The 22,129-nt window shown below is 30.4% G+C and overlaps 2 protein-coding genes across 3 annotated transcripts; both read right to left on the bottom strand.

The window, feature by feature from the left end:
• Nucleotides 1–560: 560 nt before the first annotated feature.
• Nucleotides 561–15,970, bottom strand: LOC114255079 (multidrug resistance-associated protein 4). 2 transcript variants are annotated; one of them, XM_036287640.1, is made up of 17 exons: nucleotides 15,448–15,970; nucleotides 13,900–14,010; nucleotides 12,741–12,906; nucleotides 11,532–11,762; nucleotides 9,810–9,941; nucleotides 8,490–8,681; nucleotides 8,041–8,349; nucleotides 7,360–7,890; nucleotides 6,692–6,997; nucleotides 5,964–6,152; nucleotides 5,070–5,562; nucleotides 4,635–4,865; nucleotides 3,735–3,974; nucleotides 3,263–3,528; nucleotides 2,757–3,196; nucleotides 2,029–2,158; nucleotides 561–1,463 (listed from the first exon to the last, which is right to left on the bottom strand). In XM_036287640.1, exons 1-17 carry the CDS (start codon nucleotides 15,519–15,521, stop codon nucleotides 1,251–1,253), a joined length of 4,254 nt encoding a protein of 1,417 aa, XP_036143533.1. In that variant the 5' UTR covers nucleotides 15,522–15,970; the 3' UTR covers nucleotides 561–1,250. The 2 variants fall into 2 exon arrangements, with proteins under 2 accessions (XP_036143533.1, XP_036143534.1); XM_036287641.1 differs by having other exon boundaries at nucleotides 1,251–1,463; nucleotides 3,266–3,528; nucleotides 15,448–15,521.
• A 344-nt stretch (nucleotides 15,971–16,314) lies between these two features.
• On the bottom strand, nucleotides 16,315–20,750 carry LOC105838774 (uncharacterized protein F21D5.5). The gene is made up of 8 exons (XM_012684571.3): nucleotides 20,575–20,750; nucleotides 19,467–19,945; nucleotides 18,749–18,994; nucleotides 18,573–18,644; nucleotides 17,986–18,264; nucleotides 17,045–17,326; nucleotides 16,905–16,966; nucleotides 16,315–16,655 (listed from the first exon to the last, which is right to left on the bottom strand). The coding sequence occupies exons 1-8, from the start codon at nucleotides 20,717–20,719 to the stop codon at nucleotides 16,532–16,534; spliced, it is 1,689 nt and encodes a 562-aa protein (XP_012540025.2). The 5' UTR covers nucleotides 20,720–20,750; the 3' UTR covers nucleotides 16,315–16,531.
• Nucleotides 20,751–22,129: the final 1,379 nt, after the last annotated feature.

Raw genomic sequence — 22,129 nt, 5'->3', positions numbered from 1 at the left:
GATGCCATGCCGTCAGCGTGCGTCACGTATAAGTGAACCAATAAAAAAAGGCCCAGAATACAAGCGCGAAATTGAAACGTTGAATTAATTGTGTAATATAGACTACGTTCCGAAATTTACTGTCACATAATGTAAACTAGATTTTCAATACTGACAGTAAATATCGAAAGCCATAATATTAGACTACTAGAGTATTAATTTATACTTGCTATTATACAGGAATATTATGATTATCGCACAGAAATACTTAAGCTATCGCATAGGAACACTTAGGGATGCTATTCGGTAACCGACAACCATCGACAACTATCGTTAAGTTCGTGAACGTATTTTGATATACAAAAAAATATGCGCAACAGACACCACCAATCAGATTACTGAGTTAGAATTAGGATAAATTTATAAAATTTGATTTATAATAAATATATTACTGTTAAAGAACATTAATGAAACATTATTTCCCGGGTGATAAATACTTTTATTTTTTGTGATAATAATTTTTCCACTATTAATGCAACAATCAATTATATTTCTTTTTAAAGTAATAATACGTCCCATTACTTAAGTAAATAATTATTTATTTTAATTTTTCTTGTCGTAGTGTATAATAAAAGCACATCGAGAAATCAATGTTTATAAGAGATATTTGTATTTCCTGTATTGACAAAAGTAGTATCGAAAAAATAACAATTTAATGCTATTTCATTATCTTTACAATAAATGTGACATTTATGTTATAATTATAATTATAATTAAGACAATAAATAAAAACTGAAAGTGGAATAAAAATTAGCGTACTACATATAAGCATATTCTCATATAATCACATACATATAGGCACATCTTATCCTACCCAGATATATGTACAGCCAAGCGAAATTGAGCATATCGGGCAAAACTTGCCCACAATTTGCTGTCATTGTAATTTAACGTGGAACAGTTAGAATCAGGAGGGCAAATAACCTTCATGAGTTTATGAAATTGTAAGTACATACATTGAGGAATAATAAACTTGTCACATTGACAGCAAATTGTCCATGCATGTTGACAACTTGGCGTCAGTTTGTTGAATTCTAATGAAGAATTTTACACGATATCAGAACAATAGACAGTTTGAGGAAACACCTTAGCATTAGTTTGATGAAATTAATAGGGAATAAATGACAGCAAAATGACAACACGTTGCCTTCATTTGGCTATCTAGCTATATACCTTTTTTTTACACACATATTTTTGGTATAACGAAAAATCTATAAAGTGGACTGTTCTGTGATTGCGTCGTCACTCTCACTTTCAGTATTTTGTGCTGAAAAGTTTAATTCACATTGATCGTTATTCTTTTGACAAGCCTTCTTTGCCTGCTCTAAAAGACTTAGCGCCATCTGATTGCCTGTCTTCTCCACCATTTGTGAGAAGTAACCATTCGGTTTGTTATGCAATAACTCATACGGACAACCAAATTCCTGTTGACATAATATGTTTATCAATCAAATGCATATAAAGATCTTTTTTGGAGAAAACTATAAGATTTTCCTTAAAAATTTAACGGTTTTTAAAATATACTTTATATATAATGTGTATGTGTATGTACAACATTAATTAATTTTTTTCAGAGAAGTATTATGTTACGTATTGCGAGATCTTTATTTTGAAGAAACCACGTTGAATTTATAAAAATTAAAAAAAAATTTTTTTTTATATATAGCTTTATTTTTGTAATACTATAATGTAATTATTTTTTAGAAAATTTGAAGAATGTCAACTGTTAACACATAAACACTGATCGAAACATGTCTATTTTATAATTATATTCTTTTATTTACATTTTTGTAAATATTCTCTTTTTTCGATAGATTAAAATTTACTATACTATTAACAGTATTATTATAAACAAACTTTTTTGAAAATAATTACAAAAAATTTTATTTTATATAGTTTTACTATATAACTATATTGATTTATATACTTATGTTTTCCTTGCAATCAATATTTTTCCTAATGCATTTACGTTGTGTTAAAAAAACCTACCACAATGGAACCGTTCTCCATCACAATAATCCGATTACTGTCCATTATAGTATTTAAACGATGTGCTATGGTGATGACGGTACATTCTTTAAATTTGTTTCTTATTGTTTCCTGAATTAAAACATCAGTGCTAAAAGAAATACAAATGTAATATAAATTCACGAATTAATATGTCGGATTCAGAAATCATGCATTCACAATGTTTTGCGAATACAAAACATAAATCTTTGTTAAAAATTTGATCTGCTCTACTTTATAAAAGATAATCTAATCTTTTTCTATAGTTTTAGATTTATCACAAAATTGATTGAACCATTTATTATTGAGCCACACTGTAAAGATATTTAATTAATTTGAAAACGAATAATTTGATAATAGAAGAGAAAATGCTATTATAAGTTATGTATATAGGTAATTATCTCTGTTAGAAATAATGACATTCTAATAATACTTTTGGAATCATTTGTTTAATAAACGTAGTTATTAAATAATCACTTTTAATTTAAAATATTATTAATAAAGTTATTGTATGAAACGTGAATGAGCAATCATAATACCATCTTTTCCTCTAAAAAACTTAAATTGATTTTATGATAGATATTGCATTCATCCACAATCAATAAAATCAAAAACTGTGTTTTTACTAACCAACAAAAATGTTTTTACTAACCAACATTTAAATACAATTAAACGGTTTCTTTGCTAAAGAATCATTAATTGAGACTCACTGCGAATCAATGTTGGCCGTGGCCTCATCGAGAACGAGCAAGCGATTGTTCCTTAAAATGGCCCTGGCCAGGCATATGAGCTGCCTCTGGCCGACGCTGAAGTTATGGCCGCCGTAGAAGATATTGTTATCCAGTGCGATGTCATTTAATTCGACTTGTCGCAGTACTTCCCACAGTTTCATGTCGTCGTACTGATTGAAAGGGTCTAGATTGTAGCGCAAACTCTCAGAGAGGAGTATCGGTTCCTGCGGTATTATAGAGATCTTGCAACGCAGCTCGCTCAGACCTACTGTACTAGTGTCCCTACTGTCGATATTAATCTCGCCCTCCAGACCTTCGTTAAATAATCGGAAAAGCGCTGAGATCAAGGAAGATTTGCCGGCGCCAGTTCGTCCCACCACCCCAACTTTCCAGCCAGGTTCGATGGTCACGTTCAGATTCTGCGAAATGCGACGGGATAATAAAATACAAGAAATATTTGCAACAACGAAAGTCAATTTACCAACCACCTTTAAAACCGGTGGATCATCCTTATTATACTTCATACTGACATTCTTCAAGCTCAACTGTCCCGTAGAAGGCCAAGTGGCCGGCGGCGGATTGTCAGAGGAAACGGGCTCCTCCTTGGGGAGATTTGTGTACTGAAGAATTCTTTCTACGGAGGTCATCAGCGACATCGTCTCGGCAAATTGTTTAATGCTATATTGTAGAAAATCGGTCAGGATCAATGACTGCGATATCGCTAGACCTGCTTTACTATCGTCTATGTCACCTACGGCATAAAAATCAACGGAAGAATTTGGATTTACTTGAAGATTTTTCGAGATTCGAGATCCAAATGTATTTTTAAATTTTTATTTTTAAATAATAAACAATTATTTAACTTTAATAACTTTTAGATTTGTATCTCAAAATTCTTAGGCAACTATGTTTGACACAAAAATCTTTTAATTAATTGTAATCTTAATTGTAATTTACCAGCCTCATTCAGTAATACTAGAGAGTAGCAAAGAATGCTGACGAACAGGCACATGATAATGTCCGTAAAGAGACCGAAGGCGGAAGGGCATGCTAAGAAAAGATACCACGTGCCACTGTGGCGATCTTGCAACACATCGAACTGTTGTCGCATCATCTGTTCAATTACGGCACCGCTACTTCTGATCGTCGGCAGGCCGTTCAGCGTGGCATTCACGTGCGAAAATATCGGGCTTTTTGCTAAAAATATAAACAAATTTTAAAATTCTTGGAATTTACTAAATCCTCGATTTCGCAAAAGATAAGAAATGAAAAATTCGATGTCAGAAGTCCAACGATCCAGAAGACATGTAAATCTAAGATATTTTACATTGTGTTACAGAAAAAAGGAATATAAACAAAACATTTTTAAGAAGTTACATGTAAAATGATCTAATATTATCAATTATACTCGTTGTTTAAAGTAAACAGTTTGCAAAAAAAAATCATGCAAATTTAATTCTCATACCTTTAAAGAATTTAGATTTTATGTAGAAAAAAGCTATAAACGTATAAACTACGAGTATTTATTTCTTTAATAATTTAGATAATAATAATTATATTTTTATTAGTATTCCCGGGAAAAAATGTTTCATATAAAAACACTGGCCCTGAATGCGGCTTATTTCGTGTAGGAAGGCATTATTGACGCCTTCTGTACATGAGTTAGCGACTTGGACGGGGTGGGTGCGGGAGAGGGGCCGAATTATAATAATTATTTTCAGATCACATTTAGAACCAAATATTATAATCTTCTAAAATATACAAATTTAGTACATAATACTCCAAGTAAGTAATTAATTAGAAAGAGTTAATAATGTATTATTCTTTTCAGGAAAATTATTCGATTTCGATACTTACTTACGCCTTCCATACGTTTGATGTTCTGAGCAGTGCTCAGATAGAACTTTGTTGTGAAGAAAACTAAAACAGCTAATATCATTATTACTATCAGCATCGATGGATCAAGTATTACCTCCACGATTATTGTACCGCATACTACACAAATTATTTGGAGTGCCTCTAACATTGCTCTGGGCAGTATTTCGTCTATGGTACCCATATCTTTCGAAAATCTATTTAAAATTCTCCCTGAAACAGGAAAATTGCTTAAACATAAGCAAGATTTAAGAAAAATTCAAAAATTAAAATTCAAAAACCGATATTAAGGCTTAATTATTTGGAATTCTAACACTATCTAACTCGGCTAAAAATCAAAGACATTTTGTTTTCAGATTAAAAATTTACAAATTTTGGCGGATCTCAGAACGCGATAATTTTTTTATTGTTGCTCACCGGAGGGATTGGTATTGAAAAAGGACATGGGCGCCTGCAGCAGATTGGAGAACATGGTATTATGGAGCTTACAGCTTGTATTCATGCAAATTTTCATGTAGAGAAAGCTGCTAAAGAATGTAGTAGCTATACAGACGATGGTGCAAAATGTGTATACGTATAAGGCATCTACGGTGCTAAGCAGACCGTCCGGATTCAAAGTGAAGATCGATTCCAGGAAGTTATCGTTATACATGTTCGCGTATCGTTTGGCTTCACTAACGTTGTTGATACGCCTGATATCCTCCAAGTTAATCCAGTACGAGAGCCAGTAATCATTTCCACTAGCAGCGATCTGGCTGATAACGAAAAATAGCAACAACATTAACAAGATGAAGTAGTTTCCGCCGCAATGAAAGTATTCCTTGTACACTCTGCCGGATATTCGCCCGCGTGCTATCATCTCGCCTTCTGGAATTTTCTCTACGTAATCCGAATCGTCAATGTCCGAATGCTGTACAAAAATGATAAAATAACAATATAATTAGTTGATTGACCGTAGATCGTTATTTTTATGAAGTTAGTTGTACTATAATTGTTAAGAATACAGAAAACAATATTTAAAATTAATAAATATCTGAAAAGCATTTCTCTTGTATACAATCTTCAAGAACTTTTATTTTATTAGCTGTAAGTTAGTTAAGCTACATAAAATATTTTTAACACAAATATCATTCTTGAATTTTCTTTTTTAATTATTTCGTATTAGAATTGTATATTTTTATTTTATTACAAATAATTTTAAATAAAAATATTATTAAAAATTCCGATAATTTTAACATCGTCTAATCTTTTAAATTAAAAATAATTAAAGAAATTAAAAAAAAAATAAATAAAGAGAGACAAGTATCTTACAATAGTGGAACTTGCGGTTGATAAACCTGAGGCACGTCTCGTTGGTGAGATCTTTCTTATTGACATATCCGAGGCTCTCTTAATTTCTTCTTTTTTCTGCGCATTGTGATTTAAATTTTTCATCACCTCAATGAACTCATTATTTGTCTGGACTAATTCAGTATAACTTCCTTGCATTTTCACGAAACCCTTAAGAAATAAAATCAGGATATTTAATATATAACGGACATTTAATCCTTAATAATAACCATAAATAATTTAAAAAAAATTTTTTAATTAATTATAGTTTAATTATAGTTACATATAACGCAATAAGCAAACAATATTTTGAAATACACTGAAAAAAAATTTGGTTGAATTAACTGGAATGTGAACTAACGGTTCGGATTCTAGTTAAACCTACCAAATTTCCAATTAATTTAACAAAAATTCTTGTTCAATTAATTGGAAATCTTGTAAGATCAACTAGATTTGGAACTAGTTTAGAACTGGTTCAATTCCAGTTAATTCAACAAGACTCTTTTTTTCAGTGTACTTTTTAAAAACTTTAAAAAACAATAAATCAAGCTCCTTTTTTCGTTTAAAATTTATTTTAAAGAATTATTTTAAAAAATCATTTTGAAAGAATTGGACTCTTAAATCAAATGATAGAAAAAAAATCGAAACTGAGTATACAACAATAGAATATAAAAACCAAATTCCATTAAAGAATATTCAAAACGACTCACTTGATCCAACACCACAATGTGATCCATACGTTTGAGAAATTGCAGCTGATGGGTGACGAGTATCCTCGTCTTGCCATGAAGATAATCTGTAATGCATTCCGAGTAAAGATGCCTAGCGACGCGAGTGTCTACCGCACTTAAAGGATCATCGAGCAGATAAAGGTCTGCTTGCCTGTAAACTGCCCTCGCGAGATTGATACGCGCTCTTTGACCTCCAGAGAGGGATATACCTCTGTCGCCGACTATCGTCATGTCCCCCTGTGGAAATTGTCGAAAATCCTTCTTCAAGGCGCACACATTTGCCACCTGAAACGTTTGCCAATCAACAAAAAAAGAAGATAGAAAGAAAGCTTAAAAAATGCTAAAAAATTAAAAATTAGAAGATATAAGATATATTGCAATAAATATTATATTAATATTTTAAATTTGTAATTATTAATGTAATTATTGCAACAATAATATTACATTTTTTTAAGAAAATATTAATATAAATATAAAAATATAAAATTAAAATACTAATATAAAATGTCACTGTTAATTGACGCTTGTTACGATTTTTTTTATGTAGCTATAAACCTTAACATTTAGCAACATTTAAATTATTTGTTCAAAATATTTATATATTTTCTATATTTTTATTGTCATTAGTTGTAATAAATAGACATTACCTGAGTGTATCTGGCCTTATCATAGGGTTGACCAAACAATATATTGTCTCTTACAGTACCGCCGAAAAGCCATGGTTCCTGGCTAGCATAGGAGATGCGCAGATTTGGATTGTCTGTAAAGTAACCGTTGGACAAATTGCTCTGAATGAGATTCTTCGAGGAATCCTGAATAAGCGTCACGGAACCTGCGCCGGGATTCAGTTCCTTCAGCAATAGATGTAATATAGATGATTTGCCAGAACCCACTGCGCCGACCACAGCGCACAACTGGCCTGGCTTGATGATCAAATTGATATTGCACAAAGTCGGTGGCAATTTGCCGCTGATCCAATTGGCCGAAACATGTTGAAACTTGACGCAGACCGGAAAATCAAACAGCCCGTGAACCTCGGAAAGTCTGATGCTCCCATTTTTCGAGATGTACTTGTCCGTTTGTTTCTCTCGATTAATAGCATTGTTTGATTTCTGAGACTGTAACTGCGAATTCTTCTCCGAATGTCCCATATTTACTTCTTCCATCAGCAGAAAATTCTGTAAAAGTTTCTCTTAGTTGCAAATATGTGCGTTGCAGAAATATCGGTAAGTTGATGAAAATGATTTTAAGGATTCATCACAAATTTGAGAATGATTTTGAAATGATTTTAAGGATTTATCACAAATTTGAAAATAATTTGACAGCACCTCTAATCGATTCATGGACACTATTGTTTCACCCATCATTGTCAATGCCTGTGGAAAGTAGAACGCTGCGGTGGATTCAAGTAGTTTGAAGAATGTAGCTATTTCGTAAGTTATATAAGCAGTCAAATTACTCCCCGTTAGAACGAACGTGATTAAAGTGAAGTAGAGGCTCAATCGCTGGATGAAGAATACAGTGGCCAAACGCCCGGCATGAACATATGACAAAAATTTCATCTTATTGATCTCCAGCTCTCTGATCACAGAGACGTTCTTGCTGAACGATTTTTCCCAAACGTACATTTTCACCATCTGAAACGAGGCTCATGATCTTTTCTAGTTTGCTTCATAAAATTGTTTTTTTATAAAATTTTATACTTAAGGTAAGTATCTTTAGTCCAGTATTTCTAAACTATTTGAAATAAAATAATCAAAATATCCCTAAAGAATACCTGTATCCCAGCTACGAGTTCACTCATTAGTTGCACTCGTCGATCAGTCAGTGGCGCGATCATGGCTCTGAGTTTATAGCTGAGTATGCTGAAGGATCCTTGTACTATTGGAGCGGTGATCAATAGCGATCCAATGCCAACAAGTGTCGAAAAACCGATTTTTTGCCACATTAAATAACCAATGATTGTGATCTGCGAAGGAAAAAATTCGACTAATTTTAACCAATAGCTTTTTAGAAATAACAAAATAAAAAAAGAGAAGTAATTTTACAGTCTATACTTTACACTCTTTACAGTCTATAATTTGTGACATTGTAAAATACGTGGATACATACAAATAAATATTAGTACACTTTTTATAAATTAAACAATTATTAATAGACGTATTTAAAATATTACATATAATCTAATAGATTAAAACAAATTATTGATTAATTATTAAATTTAATAATTTGTGAAAGAGATTAGATATTTTAATTAAACTCTTATTTTTATTAGGTGTACAACTTTGCTTCCGTCGCTTTTTTTCGAAATTCGAGACTTTATTGTGAAAAACTGGTTATACATTTACGATTCAAAGTATTGTCCATCACTGGCCACTACTTTCTTCCATCTTTCTGGCAGCATACGAATCCCGCGTCGAAAAAATCGATCCAATTTTTCACTTCTTCATAAGAACGGAAGTGCTGGTCAGCCAGGCCGTGTGTCATTGATCGAAACAAGTGGTAGTCAGAGGGAGAAATGTCCGGAGAATACGGCGGGTGGGATAGGATTCCCATTTCAACATTTCTAAGTACGTTTTGACGGGCTTTGCGACATGGGGTCAAGCGTTGACATGCTGCAAAATCATTTTATCGTGTCCATCGTTGTATTGCAGCCGTTTGTCTTTCAGTGCTCGGCTCAAACGCATCAATTGCTTTCGATACCGATCGCCTGTGATTGTTTCAGTCGGTTTTAGTAGCTCATAATACACTACGCCGAGCTAATCCCATCAAATACAGAGCATGACCTTGGAGCCGTTCTTGAAGCGTTGAAATCACTCTCGGCACGTTCTTTCACTAATAGCCTCACTATACGTATTTGAGAGCATTCGATAAGCCTCACCCGCCGATTTCTTCATATTGAAGCAAAAAATTAAAACCTCCCGCAAATGACGAGAATTTGACTTGTAAGCTGACAAGCAAAGTTGTACATCTAATAATTACATTCCAATAAATAATTTTTTAAATTTTTAACAACAATTTTAATTTAAAAGAATGTTAATTATTTTGAAATATTGTGGGAATCTATACACATATTTTTTAAGAAATAAAGATTTACCTGAAAAGGCATGATCCATATGAAATTTAGGAACATTGTTAACTGATCAAAGCGAGTAACGTCATTACTAAGAAGATTTATAACCTGTCCAATACCGGTTTGATTAATGGATGCTCTGTTCAGTCGTAATAACTGCAACAATTTTAAAAAAGATTATACAATCTACTATTCATACAGCACATGTAGATACTAAAAATGTTTAAAATATATTGCAGCAGAACATTGTGTTAATTCTGAGAATATTCGAAATACGTACTACTATTTATTTAGAACATACTGAGTAGATTCCTATTTCCGTCTTTTGTACTTCGTAGAATATACTAAGAATATTTTGCAATAAATATCAAGAGTATCAACGTAGAACTGACGATGAAATGTGCACGGTACATACTTATTATGTTAGCTGATCATCGTTTTCTTATGATCCAAATTTTTAATAAAAATGTTTATGCATTTTTTTAGTACTATAGTTTCAACAATAGGTTAAAATTTTAAAGATTTTCAAAGATTTTAAACTTCAATAAAAATGTAAGAAAACAGTTTTTCTTCCAACAGAAAAGATCATTGGAAAAAACATGTTTTTTTCTGAATTAAACATTTTATTTCTATCTAGTAATAAACCTAGTAAATACTATCAAGCTAAATAGAAATAGTCGAAGTGATAGTCATTAATTAAATAGATTTTTAGATTTTTGATCAAAGTCACAGTATCAGTTTTCGATCGCCGAACAATCGTGTGCAGATTTAAAACGAAGATCTAATGTAATAACATAACAATGTTGTCAAAAGAATTAAAATTAAATTAATGTTGATAATTGGACATCTTTAGCTCTTTAGCCGACTTGTTACAATATTAAACAATAATTTAAATAATGCTAAAAAACGATAGAATATAAAATATTATTTAGCATTAGTATCTTATTTTATTGAAGGAAAATATATTAAACAATTTACATTTATAATTACCCAGCAAAAGTGTTTTTTTCCCTATAATTAATTTTTATTATATTATTTTCTAAATAAACGCCATTACGTAATAAAACAATAAAAACAACTATTTTTTACATTATATGTGTCAAATGAGTTTATAAGTGTTAATTTATATCGACTTAGAATGCATAAGTACAAAAAACGTACCATTCTAAATAAAATAAAATCTTTCTTTGAAAACAATTTTGTTTTTAAAAAATTATTAATAAATAATTGACGACTATTTTAACGTGTGCATTAATAACAATAATACATTTGCACAGTATTATTACGTAAAAAATAAAATTACATCAATTAATTTGTAATAATGAAACTGTGTTTAAGTTATATTATACATTACAGATTTTGTTCCAAAGGTTTAAAACAATAATAGATATAAAAAGCAATTATTTATAAGTTTACTTGGTCTATTTTACATTTCAAACCCGTTAAATTACATATTTTTCTGCAAGGAGTTCACAAAAAGTCGATAACGTATGTCGAGCGTATGTAAATGATTGCAAAGACAATAAACGTGTAAGATAACAGACTCGATGTGACTAACTTTTTGACTTTGTGTGTGTGTGTGTGTGTGTGTGTGTGTGTGTGTGTGTGTATTCCTGTTAATAAATCTTTCTTTATATAAATATTATACAATCATTACTTAGATAAAGAAAATATAATGCACTATTTTAGCTAGAAAGAAGCTTTTTTTCTCTCTTGCCAGGAAGAACTTGTATTCCGCAATATTACCTTTCGGTAGAGAAGGGAGCTACAAGCGATACGTATTCTCATGCCAAACTGCTGCGACAGTATCATCCATTGATAAAATATCAGAGCGGAAATGATAATAGAAAGTATCAAGCAGGCAATGTAGATCAACACGTCGTTCAGTTCTATCTTGTTTCTTCCAATCGGATCTCTGGCGAAGTAGTCGATAATCCAATCCTGAATGATCGGTACCGCTAGGCGTATTATGCAATACTGAAAGCAAAAATGTTGAAATTTAATGATAGGCCTATCAATTTGATGAAATCTGAAAAATCTAAGAAAAAAAAGAGAAAGAAAAATACAAGAAAAGGGGGGAGGATTTTCCAGATTAGAATTTTTTCTTTTTTTTTATTATTAATTAGATTATTTTAACAAAAGACTGACACAACTTTTGCTGTTATTTGCTGATCCTTTTTTATTTCCTTAAAAAACTGAAACCAAAATAATGTTTAAAATTTCACACATTTAAAACTAATGAGTATATAACTGGTTATTTTCGTAATTTATGTTAAAAGATCAGTAATTTTTATTTAAAATATTTTAAGTTATAAGCTTTCTAAAACTTGACATAAAATTTTGAGGAATTCATAAACCAATTTTTTCTTGAAAACAAATGTTAACAAGTATATGTCCAATACTTTCGGCGTTTAATTAATAAAAATTATAATGGTTTCGTTATTATTATTTTTGTTTTAATATTTTAATTCATCTTTATTTAATTACGTTATTTTTACTCTAACTAGTCAAACGCTTGTAATTGTTGAAGAAACAGCTAGCTGTAAAAGAAAAATTATTTTAGATAAAAATTATTTATTTATTAACATAAATTATAATCATTTTACGGAAATTACTTGATATTGTCAACTCTCACCAATAAGTAGAAGAGATTAAACTAAAGAGACTACATCATTTTGAGATTTTTGCTCTATTAATAACAATGTGCGGTTTATACATTGTTGATATTGTTGTTTATAAAATATTCCCCTAACTGCTTTGTTGCATATTAAAAAAATTAATTTCCTGCTAGAAAAGTGCAAAATAGTATTTCTCTATTCATTTTAAATTTCGCTCCACCTATCCACAAACATTGTACTAATAATTAACAGGCATTCTGGTATTGATTGGTTTAAATCGGAAAAATTATGGGCTATTTAATTTCTAAAATATTGATTTTTTAAAGTATCGATATACTTGGATAAATTGATAGAATCCAATTATGAAATAGGGCAACCAGAAGGCGTTGAAGATCGCCTTATATAATCTCGGACGGGCGTTCTCTTTCAACGGCACTCTCTGCCCGTCTTTGCCCACAGTATATTCCAAGTTCTTCAGTTTATCTAACTCGCGATTCCAGTATCTAAAAAAAATCCGTTAATACATGAGACACATGTTTCCGTGCAATAATATTTCTTTTAGAAGAGTAAAGAAGACATTGATAAATTTGCCAATTAAATAACATTTACGCAGTTGTAACATGTAGTTACAGATGTAAGATCGATGTTTAACGGATGCTAAGCACTCTAATAATTTAATTTCTAAATTTATTGTATTCTCTCTTTCTCTGTATATAAATTCTGTCGGGTCTATAATCTGGTAGGGTTCTCACATAATTTTATCGCGCATGGAAAAGGGATTGATTAATTAATTAATTGCCTATGATCTGCCTAAGTTTATGATAGCAAATAAGTTGGATATTAAAATTACAGTACTAAAAAATTAATTTAATATACAATTTAATTTATTTTCAAGGCAGAACAATGCGTCCTTATATCCACATTGTTGTAACAGATGTTATTCTCGTTTCGAATTTTGTTCGTGAAAATCAAGATTACGTAGTTATGTCACAAATCATAAATGAAATAATTAATTAAATTATTAAATCATTAAATTGTCTATACAGACTACATACTAGTTAATTTAATGTTAAATTTTATGTGAAATAACTATTAACTTTTCCCCACATTTTACTGCATCCTCACATTAAAGAATAATAAACAATAATTGATCTGTAAAATAATATAGAATAGGTTTTAAAATTATATACAAAGAAAAGTCGTTAATACGACATATTGCATTGTTATGGGATTATCTTTCTTAAACAAAAACTAAAAATAACAGTTATTAAACTAAAATTAAAACATTTATTACAATTTGTTAATTGTTCTCTACATAGCGAAAATAAGAGCCCCAGCAAACACAGAACATGTTTTAATATTGCTGTGATGTTGCTACAATGTTATAACATTGCCGCAATGTTGCTGCTATGTTATGTGTTTGCTGGGGCTACAATTACAAGTATTATTATAAAGAATATTAACATGTGTTCATTTTCACTGCAAACGATACTCACTTTTCAAGGTGATCAGTTAATTTCTCGGATTCATCTGCTTTCATTGGTCGATAAATGTCAGATTCTTCCAAATCACGTTTGGCTCCTGTCATAAATAATTCTCGCATCCACCTGTACGTATCGCAAATAATATATTACACTCTCGCTTTTCTCATATGCTATACTTGTTTGGGAGTTTTTACATACTTTTACATGAAAAATTTTTGATTGGGAATCGTTATTAATTGTAAGTGTCTACAAAAGAAAAAGAAACTTTTTTTTCAACAAAATTGGAAAAAATTGTCGAAGTTTGAATATTATCAGTAAAAATGTAGAAGTCTGCCAACTACCACACAGACATCTACTGGACGATAGTGCGGCAAGTATGACTTGCGAAACGCTAACAAAAACTTTAAAAACCCTCGGCGTAGCATTATTCAAAAATTCAAAGCATGTCACGAGATTCACGAGGAGGTCGCATGGCCGGGTTTGTTTTTGTGCGTGCGTGCGTGTGTGTGTGTGTGTGTGTTCGCAACAAATTCTCTTTCGCTGTATTTTTATATTTTTAACTCATCTTTTTCCGTGCGTATCCAAGCAACACATCAATTATAAAAACTCTAATGCGCCACAGTAATAATATTATGAGTTAAATTGATAAGTTTAATAAATACATCTTTTAACATTATATAACAAATTTATTGGCAACATTTTTTGTAAAACTTGTTATTTTTTAAAACTTATACTTTTTTAGATATTTTGGAAGTCCGATCTATGTATAAAGATAAAAAGATAAAGTTAAATTAACCAAGTTAAAATATCTTATTTATTTACAGATATCACTTTTTCTACACAAATTTATGCAAATAATGCATTCACATACCAGATATAATTGAAGTAAATAAAAAAGCATGAGGTCAAAATAGAATCAAGTTAAAGTCATTTTGAATCAATGACGAATTTCGAGCCAATTTGATGTCAAAAAGACATCGTAGACAAACTTAAAAAAGATTTTATAGAGAAAACCTCAAGCTTTTATGTTAAAAAGGTTAGAGTTCTTGCAGAATTTTTTTGGAAACAAGACAAGCCGACAATGTGGGATAAAAATTTCGCATTTGGTCCAGTTTGCAGATTTCTGCAGGCAAAAATTGTTAAACGCTGTATCAAGACGTGGCATGTATTCGGAAACCCTTTCTATTGGAAGCAACGTCAATAGAACCGTAAAAGCTTTAAGTCTAAAGTAACTGATATGTAAAAAAGAAAAAATAAGAATATAACTCGACGCAAATTGCATGTCGTTTTGAACAGCAAAGTTTTCCATTTTTTTAACGTATAAAACGTAATATATATTATAAACGTAAAACATCTGATGCATTATATAATGCAATACAAGCAAGATATTCTGCACTTTAAGAAGATTTTATTTTCAAAATATATCTCTGAAAAAATAGATAGTTTAACTACCAAGAAGAAATTTTTTTTCTATAAAAAACTTTTTCCAAAATGGAAAAAAATACTTTGTGTTTTTTTTTCTTTGCTTCTTCAATTACAATTAAGAAGGTCTTAACAAACCAGAAGAACAGAATACTGAAGATGTTCGCGGTCTCCCTGGGATTTTGCTTCATGTCATTTGTATTCTTAGCCATGGTATTGCACTATTTCAAAAAATCTAGTGACACTTCAAGTTAAGCGAAACAAAACGAAAACGATCATCTTCTTATTCTCTCCTTTCTTTCCTCCTTCTGTTTCTTTTTTTCGTTCGTTCTTCTTTCTCGTCTCTTCCAAGGCACGCTTTCCAATGGTCAATCTTTTACTGAAACCATCGGTAACTGTGCCGTTACTTTTCATATCGGCTTTAGACATATTACTGATAATGTATGAGAAACGTTAACAACAATTGTCCCGTATGAATAAACGCAGATACGTTATGTATTTCTTGTTTCTTTTGTTTTTTTTAACGTGTTATATTTTACGCGTCTTTTTCCACATATCGTATTTCTTCTTTCTCTTTTAATATAATTCTTGTAATAAAATTTTATTTGTCACTCTTTAAATCTAATTATTTTAATATATAGCTTCTTCCTATGTAACTAATAATTTTATGTATAATTCCACAAATTTTTATAATATATATCAATACAAATTTATTCTATATTATTAGATTATTTTATTGTACCACTAACATTTCAGAAATTTATTTCTTTAATAAAATTTAAATATTTATATGAAAGAGAATTTGTTTTCTTTGCAATATATTTTACATTTTAAAAATAATTTTTTTAATTAAAAACATTTCTTGTTTAATAAATAAAATTAATCTAATTTACAGAAAAATTTTTGTCTGTATTAATTAATATTTTCTTTAATTATAAAGATAAAATATTTTAAAATATATGGAAATATACAATTCAGGAATTGAAATATTTAATGAATGAGGAATCGTGATTACAATTTATTTCTTTTTATATATTTTGTTGCGCGCGGGCACTGTGCCAACATTGAACAACGCCGACGCGTCTGCATTGACAGTGAATTAAGTAACTAACGGATTACGCAGTAGATAATTTAATATTTTTATTGGGTATTATATTAAAAATAGTTTAATGTGACGACGGATTCCAGTTACATAAATTTAATTGCTTAAATAACCTAGAATTTAATCCTCAAGTAAATACATCTCGTAGAGCTTTCGATCTTGCTCATTACAGAAATTCGGAACAAAATTGATTTGGACTATCTCCTTAAAACCTTCCTCCAAAGTTGGCGGCACGTAATTCTTCCTGTGCACAGAATTTTAATATAATATTATTAAATATTAAGTGACAAAATAATGTGTACACAAATCTTTCTTTTATCAAGAGATTGACCTAATTTATGTATTCTTGACTTTCCTCGAGTCTCTATTTAAATTTCTCAATAATTCTCAACAAATAGACAAATAATATTGTCTTGATAAAAGCAAGCTCAAACCTATAATTACATAATATGAAATTTTTAATAAATGGATGTATGCAAATTTCCTTACTTACACGTAAGAATTTATAATAATTTCATTGATTGGAATATGGCTTGGATCAGTCAACTCGCGAAACTGTAATGTAATAATTCAACTAAAGCTTTCCAAATATCTCTTCATACAATGATAGGTACAACGTTAATTTTCAATTACCTTATTATTATGTTTCGCGTGTTCTATACTCGTCGTCATGACAAAACATCTAACTGGGATATTGTGCTTCTTGGCTACAACTATATATCTCTGTCTCGAAGCTGAATCGGGATTGGTATTGTCTATAACTACACTTTTTCCTTGATTTAAATATTGCTGAACGGCGGCAATGCACTTCTGCCAGCTGCCTAAAGTATCTCTGTTAACGTATCCGTATTCCTTCAGATAATTCTTTGCAAAATGCGATTTTCCAGAACCTGGACTACCAACCATAAGTATCATCTGTTTACAACAGAATAAAAACATGGACATAGAAAAATCTTTTATTCCACAAAACTAAATAATTATACATACACTATATATATAATTTTCTTTTAAACTTTTTTCAACATCTATACTTTCTAAAAAAAATTTTATATAAAAAAGTAAAAGTTAATGTCAGAGAGACGAGTAGAGACGGGGAGAGACGGGGAGAGACGGGGAGAGATCAGGAGAGACCGGGAGAGACGGGGAGAGACGGGGAGAGACCGGGAGAGACGGGGAGAGACGGGGAGAGACGGGAGAGGCGAAGACTGTTTCTATTGTGTTTAAATTAAGGTAATAAGAAAAATAAAGATGGCTATTATTTTATTTAAAAAAAGAAACTTATTTAAAACAGTCTTTTGAATGAATTTCTAAATCCATGGCAGCTTTTAGAAAACAAAGTTAGAAGTACGTGAATGAATGAATATTAGATTTATTAAAGATAGATAAATGCTTATTCAAAAATAAAATAAAAAGAGCAACAGTAAAGCAAGGCTCTTGAAAGTTAAACAACAAAAGCAAAGAAAATTTGAAAAAAACGTAGCATAAGAATAGAGAGCCACAGCAACGCGTGGCAGGGCATAGCTAGTTTTATATAAAAAAGTAAAAGTTAATGTCAAAAGTTTATTATTGCCTACCTCTTGCTGTTTCCATGTTAATTCCGCATCCGCGGGTATACATATGTTGTCAGTCTTCGACAGATTTTTCGGATTAAATTTGGGCAATTCGTAAGGTGGCGTTTTGTGGTTCAAAAAATGTTCCTCGGGTGTCTCAAATTTCACGCCCACGTTCAAAGCCATTAATCGATCCGCTCTCGAGTGATCCTTCTTCTTTCCTGGGGCCCAGTTCTTCGGCCGACCAGCGGCGTCACCAACATAGAACGATTTACCCTTGTCAATTGCAATACCTCTGTTTTTCTACAATTACATAAGTATTGTGGAACTATTACAGGTAATTAAAAAATAAATAAAATAATTTAAAAAGTACAGAATATATTAAAATTACGTATATCTCTCTCTCTTAATAAAGCAGAAGTGAACTTGACAGCAAAAAATATACATCATAAAACGTACTTCATTATAAAACATATTCAAGATATAATTTTTTATATAAATATTTCTACAAATATTTCTTGACTTTCATATATACTTTTAATTATTTTTTATTAAAATTTCTGACATCCCAAATGATTAATATTTTATACATTCAGAATTATTTTATGTACCTCTTTCTCCAGTAATTCCCACATACCAATTGTTGGTTTTCTATAAATACTCCTTCCCACAGCGATAAAAACCTGTATATATAAACAAGATAAATAAAAGAATTAATATATAAATAATCATATAATTAATTGTATTATTGTCCTCATTATAATTTAAAATAAAAATTATATCATACTTGAATAGGAACGCTAATTTTCTGCACAATCTTCTCAATCTTGCGCTTAAAATCGCTAATTTTGACTTTGCCAGTGCTAAGGCCCGCTTGATTCGTAAAGATCACTATTTTGTATTCTTCCATGTAAAGCTGCTTTAATTTACCAGGTACATCAGGATATAGCAACTGCCAATCGTTACAGTCCTTTGGAAATACTAAGCCAGATTTAGTTTTTATTAAAGTACCATCCATATCATACGCAGCCACCTAAAAATAAAATTCATTTTCAACAATAGCGTTTACAAAAATTTTCAATTGTTTTATTGTAACAAATGTTCATTCTTACATTTTCACTAATAAAATATACAATATTTAAAGAAAATTATATAATTCGTGAATATTTCTCTTACATGAGAGAAAATGATACATTTCTTCAATTAAAAAACAATTTTTTAATTCTCTATTCTTTCTTAAAAATTAGTCATTAGTCTTTCAAAATATTGTTATACTTTGTTTGTGATTAAATTATTTAAAACTCTCTTTGCCATAAGACTGCTGTTTTTAAAATTATATTAAAAAACCTATATAATTAAGAAATTAAAAAAAATTCAGGTATGCCTATATATTAATAACAAACTTACTCTTAAAATTTGATCGCGTTTTTATATTACATAAAAAGAGAACTTTTTTTCTTAAGCATGATAATTAAATAAAACTTATAATTGACAATTAAAATTACTTTTGCTCGATTTTGAACAGACGTTGGCGTATAAATTAACAATTTTCCATTATCAATGCTCTCCCATTTTTCGGATGTACTTGAGGTATCACTGCTTTGTTTAGAGGATGTACTAGAACCAGTACTGAAAGTGTTCTGGTTGGAATGTACACTATTGGAAGATAATCTTTCTTCGTCATTCTCAGATTCCTCTGAGTGATGATCAGAAAGATTATCCAGTTTCAACATTTTCGCTCTACTCTCAGTTTCCTCTGTTGCTGACTCATACGACCTTTTTCTCAATGTCAGATTTTTCATACTCGGTGGCGGATTGAACTCGATTTCGTAGGCATGCTTGCCATAGAGCAATTCCAAGTGATCATTGTGCCTGGCCACAAATCTTACATTCCTCCGAGTTTTAAAGCCATTAAACCCACAGGCGTGTGGACCAATTTGCTGAACGGTGACAAAAGCCTCGGCATAGTTTGCACATATACGAACTGTTAAAGATAGATTAATACATTTATTTGTAAATTAAATAGTTTAAATAAATTATATTATATAATCTTCTTCATATTCTAATGTCTCTTCTTCAATTTCTTTTATTTTCAATTATTAAATGTCTTTATTCTAACATTTTTCCTTCATTATTTAAGTCTTAATGCTTTCTTCTCATTTAGAATTTTATTTACTTATTTAAATCTTTTATAGAACTAATTAAGACAAGGTTTTAAGCTCTAAACTATTCGTAATACTAAACAATTATTCTATTATGAATGTTAATTTACGTAATCAAGAAATTAAGTGCATTGAATATGTCTAGTACGTACGTATATTTAGTAATTCATATATTGTGAATTGAATCTCTTATATCGACTCTATCGAATATAACGAGTATATTAAATAAATTGAACATAACTCTAACCTCTATAAGTTTTGTATATTAAATTTATAAGAATATTTTAAAAGATCGAGAGCACCAAGAGCAAATTTTGTTCAAATATTTTTATTCATATTTCTGTGTAAATTTTTCTTTGAATAAACGATAAGAATTCGAGTATCACGTGTACAGAATACTTAGCTACGATTTGCTAATAAAAAAAAAGGAGGAATCTTAGAGGAACGCAACCTTGCTGCCGCGAGCATTTCGTATCTGTGATACCGGTTTCTGGCGAGCGTCCTACGAAAATTGGAGTGTTATCCGGTAGATGAACATTCGTCGGCGTCTTCTCCAGAAGACTTCGCAAGTAACAACTCTTGACAGGCGCGCTCATCTTCAGGGCAATGATGACTGTCGCTAGAGGGAGACCCGGTAGCAGCAGCAGTGTCGGGAAGTGTTTTTTAGCGCATGCGCAACAATGAGACAGCAACGCAGTAATGTAAGAGAAAGGTGTCTTTATTTTGTTTGACATTACGTAAGGATAAATTAAAGTCGCAATATCTGTTTTAATAACAAATCTAAATAGAAAAGAAATTAAGAAAAAATTTACATAAAATATATGAAATATAGCAAAATTTTCAAAAATTTGGGCGCAACTAACAATAGAATAATAAACCCTACTTTAATTATTAACATTTTTATTGAAGATGTATTTGATGCGCAAAAAAACAGCCCGACATTGCCCGATAGTCACTCAGATAAGATTTCGTACACATGCGCGAATAACTTATTGAACACATGCTTCGATCTCAGGTTTATACTAATTAAAATGCACTCGGAAGCAAAATAGTTTTTTCCAATTTCTTTCAAAGTATATTATATAAATTGATATATATAATTAAGAAACTTATTAATCGTACTAAACAAACTTATATTTTAATGTATTTGAATATAAAACTTACATTTTATTTTAATGTAATAATTATACAGGGTGTCCCCAATTTAAATGACAAAACATCAGGACTTTTTGTCTTAGTTTTTCGGTCTCCTACACACTTCCGAAGTTTTGCCATTTAAATTGGAGACACTCTGTATAATGTAATCGTCAATAATTTTTGAGATAATTTTAACACTAATTTTTTTATTGGACTATCAATTTTCAAAACTGACTTCAACTTAATGTAGTATTTAATTAAGCTTTCTTGTTCATATAACTTTTTATTTGTAACTAATGTTAAAAGTTTTAGTCAAAACTTCTATATTAACTTACTCTGTTTCGTACAGATCTTTTCAACACTGAAACTTGGTTCAGATCTGCTGAACTTACTGTAAGAATAAATCTGAAAGACTTTTAACTTGTTCTCATTATTAGAATCATTACATGTACACAACGAGGTATAACAGCTATATAACATATTAAACAGTCTTTATTTGTGTAAATAAATATTAGTTATACATTTTGTATAAAACTTTAACATAAATCTGTTTATAAAATAAACATAAGTTAAAATCTATGTAGAAAAGATCAATTAAATTCATATATTTCTTTTTCAAAGAAAAAGAAAAAGGAAACACCTATTTTTAATTCAGATCCCACGGCAATGTTCTCCAGGAACAATGAACTGAGAATGTTAATCGATAGTAAAACAAATAGCCAGAAGAAACCAGGAGAAAAGATGATGTGAGGATAACTCGTACACCATTCTAAAATGTAGGTCCTGTTCACGTTTCACCTGTGGGGAAAAAATTGGCATGTGTAGCATACATTTACATCTGTGAAATGTGCAACGTCAGAAACAGAAAA

Source organism: Monomorium pharaonis, chromosome 5 (genome assembly GCF_013373865.1).
Source record: "Monomorium pharaonis isolate MP-MQ-018 chromosome 5, ASM1337386v2, whole genome shotgun sequence".
Classification (NCBI taxonomy): Eukaryota; Metazoa; Arthropoda; class Insecta; order Hymenoptera; family Formicidae; genus Monomorium; species Monomorium pharaonis.
Note: the sequence above shows the minus strand (reverse complement) of the source record. Positions and strands in the feature narration are given on the sequence as shown.

Bases quoted from the DNA above. Each gene is read 5' to 3' on its own strand.
- LOC114255079 (XM_036287640.1), bottom strand. From the start codon at position 15,521: ATGGCTAAGAATACAAATGACATGAAGCAAAATCCCAGGGAGACCGCG. The intron at 8,350-8,489 runs GTATTCTTTAGG...GCCTCGTTTCAG, and splicing joins AACTCGTAGCTGGGATACAG to ATGGTGAAAATGTACGTTTG. The intron at 1,464-2,028 runs GTAGGTTTTTTT...TTATGTCAACAG, and splicing joins TGGAGAACGGTTCCATTGTG to GAATTTGGTTGTCCGTATGA.
- LOC105838774 (XM_012684571.3), bottom strand. From the start codon at position 20,719: ATGAGCGCGCCTGTCAAGAGTTGTTACTTGCGAAGTCTTCTGGAGAAG. The intron at 18,265-18,572 runs GTACATAAAATA...ATGTAATTGTAG, and splicing joins GGGAATTACTGGAGAAAGAG to AAAAACAGAGGTATTGCAAT. The intron at 16,967-17,044 runs GTAATTGAAAAT...ATTACATTACAG, and splicing joins ACGCGAAACATAATAATAAG to TTTCGCGAGTTGACTGATCC.